Consider the following 7,500-nt stretch of genomic DNA (forward strand, 5'->3'; position numbering starts at 1 on the left):
AGTGACGGGAATGAATACCATCATAAGAAATGATTAATGATGTTTAAATATATATATATATATATATATATATATATATATATATATATATATATATATATACATATATATATATATATATATATATATATATATAGTATATATATACATATATATATATATATATATATATATATATATATATATATATATATATATATATATATATATATATATATATATATATATATATATATATATATATATATATACAGTATATATGTATATGTATATATATATATATATATATATATATATATATATATATATATATATATATATATGCATTATGTATATACACTGTATATATGTTTCTGTGCTATTGCATATTAAGTTTCCTATTCAGTTCTCCGATTTTTAAAGCAATGGTTTAATCCTGAACAGATTAAAATCATTTTTTAGCACTGCGAATAGACCCTAATGATTACATTTTAGTGTTAATTGCACTTATTAGATTTCCAGTGGTTAAAAACGATGAATCTATTATAATTACAAATGGCAAATTTCTTCATTACTGTAATTTGTGACAAATTATTACCATTTACAGTTAATAAAATCAAAGTACTTATAAGTACTTCCAGAACCCAAGAAAGCAAAATGATATATTTCCTTACTGTTAGAGCCATGTTGCTTGCGAACCTGGAAAGAAGGAATTGAATGCAGTGGTTGGCTGCCGGTCAATTATATATACAAATTAAAGTAGGCCAACGAAAAGCCAGAGCCACGCCCCTGACTTTCCTGTTACCTGGTATAACTCAGTTATTTGTGCTCATGGACAGACTGACAAACGAAGGAATGAAGTCATCTATTACTTGGAAGACGGAAATATCAGAGAAGCACTCAGCTTTGAGTAATGAGTTGCCCTGGTCACTAGGGGCAACTTCAGGCATCACTGAAGCAATATCTCTGGCTTGGGCAAATTTTCCTCAGGTTCTTTGGTGTTTTCGAAAATCTTGGTGAGGTTCTTAAATTATTCGGTTTTTTGCCATTTTTTAGCCTCTCTCGTAAAGTTCAGAAAAAGAATATTTCTTTTTTTATCTACAGCTCATCCTTTAAAGAATATTATAATTTAATTTTCAGCTCCTGATAAGAACTAAAAATTCTAAATACCAGACAATTTCCTACACTCCTCTTTTCATCCTAGTGCATATGTGTTTTACACACACACACCCACACACACATACACACACTATATATATATATATATATATATATATATATATATATATATATATATATATATATATATATATATATATATATATATATATATATATATATATATTATATATATATATATATATATATACATCAACTGTTGGTTGGTGTTTCTTTGTGTCAGTGTGTGTGTCTCTTATTTTTCCTCTTTTCGTCTTTACTTCGTTCATCCTCTAACGAAGATGAAGGTATTCATTTCACTGGCTTTGAGGGTAAAATACTCAAAACCATACAAAAAGAAATTAATGCCTGACCAAGTTATCTCATTTCTGAAAATCTTGATGTCATAGTTAATCAACTATTATTTCTAGAAATATATAGATATTCTTCGCCTTGACACCTAGCTATAGTGAACACTCGAACTGAGGTAGGTCGAAGGTCAGGCACTATAAAGGAATTTTACATTTCATAATGTTTTGTCGCAGTTTCGCTCTACATATGAGTTATAACAGATCAAATGATGGAAAATAACTAATATTTAATAAACTTCTACTGCACGTATCCTCTCTCTCTCTCTCCCCTAGTATATTGTATTCACGATTTTATATCAGTAAAGAGTCTGTTTGACTTAGACAACAGTAATGGGCTGAGCTGGGAAGAGACTGTTTATAGTTGTCACCTAGATCAAATGATGGAAAATAACATACATGACATTTGGATTCATAAACAATAGTACTAACACTTCCAATATCTTGGAAAATTATAGACATACTTATCTAAAACCTCTTGGATATGGTATGCATTGATCCAGCTGAATATATTTATTTTGCTCATTATCTTAGACATACATATAAAAAAAAACAAAATATTATTAGGAAATGTTTACCAGAGTATTTACAATATGTGAATTTTATCAGTAGGTATAGCTTAGATTAGTGTACCACTCTGGAATGGATCTGGAAGTCCGATACAGACAGTCAGTGATCCGTTTACTTACATGTATACTTTTCTCTTCTTCACTGTCTCCCAGCATTCTGAGATACGACCATGCTTTCAAAAGTGCGATTCTTTCCATAACATTGGTGTTTTTTTTTATTATTTTCATTTTTTTTAATTCTGGTTTTCTTGACTTTTTGTTAGCTGCCTGTTAATTTTTATCATTTGATGCACATACGCAAAGAAATGTATGTTACTGGTTAGCATTGTTTTCGTAGTTATTGGTATTTCGACTTAGCAAAAACAACCTGTCAGTGATATCTATCCATATTACAAATTGTTCTGTTCCAGACCTATGGTACTCTTCTATATAAAATATATTCTTTTGGAAACTTGTACTTTTATTTGGATGATAATTTAGGCATCTTTGGAATGGTGTCATGGTTACACCTCTAAATTTAAATTTAAGGACTTCATAGTACCTTAGCCTATGTACTATAAAACTTTACTTAGGGCAGGCCTTTTATCATTTCATTTATTGGATTAGGTACTGTATTGCATTACAAGAAAGATTTCGGGCAAAAATGGTTAATTAGCCTTGTAATAATTGGTAGGCTTAATTATTAAATAAAAGATTTTTTATTCAAATCTTTCCCAGACGCGAAGCGAAGGAAAATAAACCACAATTACAGTAACAGACGTCATCGATAACTAATAATATCGAAAGTAGCAAGATTGTATGATCATAATTTAAAAATCCAATTGAATAATAAAATATTAACTACCTTTCTAACTTTTATTTGTAAGTCGATTATATACATATTAAATAAGCAAAGTGTTACTCCACAGTTGTAGCATATTTAATCATGCTACGTAGGAATCCAATAATATCCTTAAGCGTATCCTACTTTTGGTGCATGTTGGTATCCCTGAGAAGGCTGATACTTGGGATACTGAGCCTCACCCTGGTAGCTGACTTGTGCCAGGTAACCGGAGTCGCCCTTGACGACATAATCCACCTTCTGGAGTCGACCGTCGGGGAGCTGCACATAGTAGCTGCCTTGGGTGTCGTATCCATTGCGACCTTCCTTGTGTCCGAAGTCGTTGCCGGAGTAGTCGTCCTTCACGGCATAGTTGAAGTTGTACTGAGCTGGGCCCTGGAAATTATACAGAAAATCATTGTAAATTTTATCATACGTAAATAAATCTTCTGCCCTAAACAGTTCTCAAGTCAGCCTTCCGTTATAACAAGAAAAGTAAGATAAATTTGAAATCTTTGTCTTTTAATCATATTACAAGATGAAGGATTTAAACTTACTGCTGGAGCCGGAGCATGGTAGGATGGAGCAGGAGCGCGATAGGATGGGACAAAGTCGGCTGAGGCTACAGCCATGACAGCCAAGAGGATGATTACCTATATTATCCAAAATCATTATTAAGAATTTATGGTAATTCACTGTAATTAGTCTGGTTAAATATTTCAAAGGAATGACTCTCAGGATGAGGAGCACTATATTTCACTCTCTAAGTGATATGGAATCATTACCATCTTATAATTAGTTAATAATGTTATATATATATATATATATATATATATATATATATATATATATATATATATATATATATATATATATATATATACACGTGTGTGTATGTGTTTGTGTCTATATGTAGATATGTATTGGAGTAAATTAATTTTTTAGCACTGCGAATAAACCCGAATGATAACATTATAGTGTTTATAACACATATTAGATTTCCTGTGGATAAGAACCAGTCAATCCATTATAATTATACATAGCAAATTTCTTTATTACTGTAATTTGTGCCAAATTGTTATCATTTACAGTTAGTAAAATGAAAATATTTATAAGTTGTTCCAGAACCCAAGAAAGCAAAATAATAAATTTCCTTACTGCTAGAGCCATGTTGCTTGGGAACCTAGAAAGAAGGAACTGAGTGCAGTGGTTGGCAGCCAATCGGTTATATATACGATTTGAAGTAGGCCAATGAAACACCAGAGCCACGCCCCTGACTATCATGTTACCTAGTAGAACTCACTTATTTGTGCTCATGGACAGACTGATAAACGAAGAAATTACGTCACCGATTACTAGTAAAACGGAAATATCAGAGAAACACTCAAATTTGAGTAACGAGTTGCCCTGGTCACTAGGGGTAACTTCAGGCATCCCTGAAGTAATATCTTTGGCTTGTCAAATTTTCTCAGGTTCTTTGGTGTTTTCGAAAATTTTGGGTTGTTATCTTATCTTGGTTTTTTGCCAGGGCAAAAAAAGAATATTTTTTTTATCTACAGCTCATGGGAAAATATATAGATATATATAGTATCTAGTCATCCTTTGAAAAATATTATAATTTAGTTTTCTCCTTCTGAAATGAACTAAGAATTCTAAATACAAATAAATTCCTACACTTTTCTTTTCACTCTAGTGCTGTTAAATATTATATATATATATATATATATATATATATATATATATATATATATATATATATATATATATATATATATATATATATATATATATGTATATATATATATATATATATATATATATATATATATATATATATATATATATATATATAATATATATATATATATATATATATATATATATATATATATATATATATATATATATATATATATATATATATATATATAATATATATATATATATATATATATATATATATATATATATATATATTATATATATATACAATAATATATATATATATATATATATCTCACTGCTTCAGCCTCAGTAGCCTTTTGTCGGTGTCTCTTTATGTCAAAGTGTGTGTCACTCTCTTTTTCCCTCTTTTCACTTTACTTCCTTCATCCTCAGACTAAGAGGAAAAGTGTTCATTTTATCGGCGTTGGGGTAAAATACTCAAAACCAGACAAAAAAAACTAATGCCTAACCAAGTTATCTCATTTCTGAAAATCTTGATTTCATAGCTAATCTACTATATTTCCCCAATTATATAGATATTCTTTACCTTGACAACTAACTATACTGAACACACGAACTGAGATAGGTCGCAGGTCAGGTAGTAAAAAGGGATTTTACATTTCGCAATGTTTGTCGCAGTTTCGCTCTAGATCAGTGATTCTTAAACTGGGGGTACACCCCCCTTATGGGGCGCCAGAAGCTTCCAAGGGGGGCGCAAGCATTGTTATCAAATAGTACCTATTATTTTTTTAATATGTGATGTTAATTACAAAATTGCCAAAAACGTTATTACTGCTTCCATATATTTTCTAATTATTATCTCAAAACATGCCAAGAATTCAAAATATAAGTCAATTTACTTTCAAATCTTGTTTATGAATTGTCTTTTATTGTTATCATAAGTATAGTAGCATACAAATAGACAACATATTGTTTATAGATTATAGTTTGCAAAAATTTCAGTGGTAGGGGGCGTGGGGTCTATATATAATGCAGAGGGGGGCGCAAGGCAAAAAAGTTTAAGAACCACTGCTCTAGATATGAGTTATACCAAATGATGGAATATGACTAATATTTAATAAACTTCTAACGCACATATCCTCTCTCTCTCTCTCTCTCTCTCTCTCTCTCTCTCTCTCTCTCTCTCTCTCTCTCTCTCTCCCCTTATATATTGCATTCATTCACGATTTTATATCAGTAAAAAGTCTCTTTGGCTTATACAACAATCATGGCCTATAACTAGAAAAAAGTCTGTTCATCGGCTGTCACTGCAGATCATTACAGTAATTTGCATCAAGCGAATGAAAGAAATACATAGCATTTGCATTCATAAATAGTAGTGCTAGTTCTTCCATTATCTTGGAAAATTATAGACACACTTATCTAAAACTTCTTCGATGTGCTATGTATTGATCCAGTTAAATAAACTTATTTTGCTCATTATCTTAGACATACGTTTTGCCAAAAATCTAAATATCATTAGGAAATGTTTACCAGAGTATTTATAATATGTGAATTTTATCAGAAGTCTTAGCTTAGAATAGTGTATTAGTCTGGAATGGATCCGGAATTCCAATGGGCCGATACAGAATGTATTTTACTAGTTAGCGTCGTTTTCCTAAGTATTAGTATTTCACCTTAGTCAGAAACAATCTGTAAGTGCTGTCTGTCCATGTTACTACAAATTGTTCTGTTCCAGATCTATGGTAGTCTTCTATATAAAATATAGTCTTTTGGAAACTTGTACTTTTATTTGGGTGATAATTTGGGTACTTTGGGATTGTGTCATAGTTACACCCCTAAATTTAAATTTAAGGACTTCATAGTTCCCTAATCTATGTACTATAAAACTTTACTTAGGGCAAGCATTCTATCTTTCCAAATGTTGGACTAGGTACTATACTGCATTGCAAGATATATTTTGGGCAAAAATGGTTAATTAGTTTTGTAACAATTGCTAAGTTTAATTTATTAAATAAATGATTTTCTATTCAAATCTTTCCCAGAAGCAAAGTGAAGGAAAATACACCACAATCACGATAATAGACGTAATCAATAAGTAATAATTTCGAAGTAGCAAGCTTTTATGACCATAATAATTTTAAAACCCAATTGGATTGTGAAAAAAATGAATTACCTTACTAACTTTTATTTATGAATCGATTATATACATAATAAATAAGCAACGTGTCACTCAACACTTGTAGCATATTTAATCATGACCTCTCAGTTATCCATTGCTGCGTAGGAATCCAGTAATATCCTTAAGCGTATCCTACTTTTGGTGCAGGTTGGTATCCTGAGAAGGCTGATACTTGGGATACTGAGCCTCACCCTGGTAGTTGACTTGTGCCAAGTAGCCAGAGTCGCCCTTGACAACGTAATCAACCTTCTGGAGTCGACCGTCGGGGAGCTGCACGTAGTAGCTGCCTTGGGTGTCGTATCCGTTGCGACCTTCCTTGTGTCCGAAGTCGTTGCCGGAGTAGTCATCCTTCACGGCGTAGTTGAAGTTGTACTGAGCTGGGCCCTGGAAATTATAGAGAAAATCATTGTAAATTTTTTTTCATTCAGATACAAACCTTTTGCTCTGAACAGTTCTCAAGTCAGCATACTTTATAGCAAGAAAAGTAAGATAAACCTGAAATCTTTGGTTTTTAATCATATCACACGATAAAGGATTCAAACTTACTGCGGGAGCCGGAGCATGGTAGGATGGAGCAGGAGCACGATAGGATGGGACAGAGTCGGCTGCGGCAACAGCCATGACAGCCAAGAGGACGATTATCTGTAATAATCCAAAATCATTATTAAGAATTTAAAGAAATTCGCAGTAATTAGACTGGTTAAATATTGCAAAGAAATAACTTTCAGAATGAGGGGC

At 31.4% G+C, this 7,500-nt stretch overlaps 2 protein-coding genes and 1 pseudogene across 2 annotated transcripts in view; all 3 read right to left on the reverse strand.

The window, feature by feature from the left end:
* The window catches only part of LOC136855702 (cuticle protein 19.8-like), a 1,310-nt gene extending 645 nt beyond the window's left edge, over positions 1-665 (reverse strand). The window contains exon 1 of the mRNA XM_067133023.1: positions 654-665. Within this exon, the coding sequence (XP_066989124.1) occupies positions 654-665 (12 nt within the window). The remainder of the gene's footprint in view (positions 1-653) is intronic.
* Positions 666-3,003: 2,338 nt separating this feature from the next.
* LOC136855817 (pro-resilin-like) lies at positions 3,004-3,550 on the reverse strand (annotated as a pseudogene).
* Positions 3,551-6,700: 3,150 nt separating this feature from the next.
* LOC136855808 (cuticle protein 19.8-like) overlaps positions 6,701-7,500 on the reverse strand; it is an 804-nt gene continuing 4 nt past the window's right edge. Inside the window, exons 1-2 of the mRNA XM_067133168.1 lie at positions 7,309-7,500; positions 6,701-7,146 (exon numbers count right to left, since the gene is read on the reverse strand). The exon at positions 7,309-7,500 is cut by the window's right edge and continues 4 nt beyond it. Of these exons, the coding sequence (XP_066989269.1) occupies positions 6,895-7,146; positions 7,309-7,383 (327 nt within the window). The 5' untranslated portion in view covers positions 7,384-7,500 and the 3' untranslated portion in view covers positions 6,701-6,894. The remainder of the gene's footprint in view (positions 7,147-7,308) is intronic.

The sequence above is a fragment of the Macrobrachium rosenbergii genome, chromosome 3, assembly GCF_040412425.1.
Source record: "Macrobrachium rosenbergii isolate ZJJX-2024 chromosome 3, ASM4041242v1, whole genome shotgun sequence".
Classification (NCBI taxonomy): Eukaryota; Metazoa; Arthropoda; class Malacostraca; order Decapoda; family Palaemonidae; genus Macrobrachium; species Macrobrachium rosenbergii.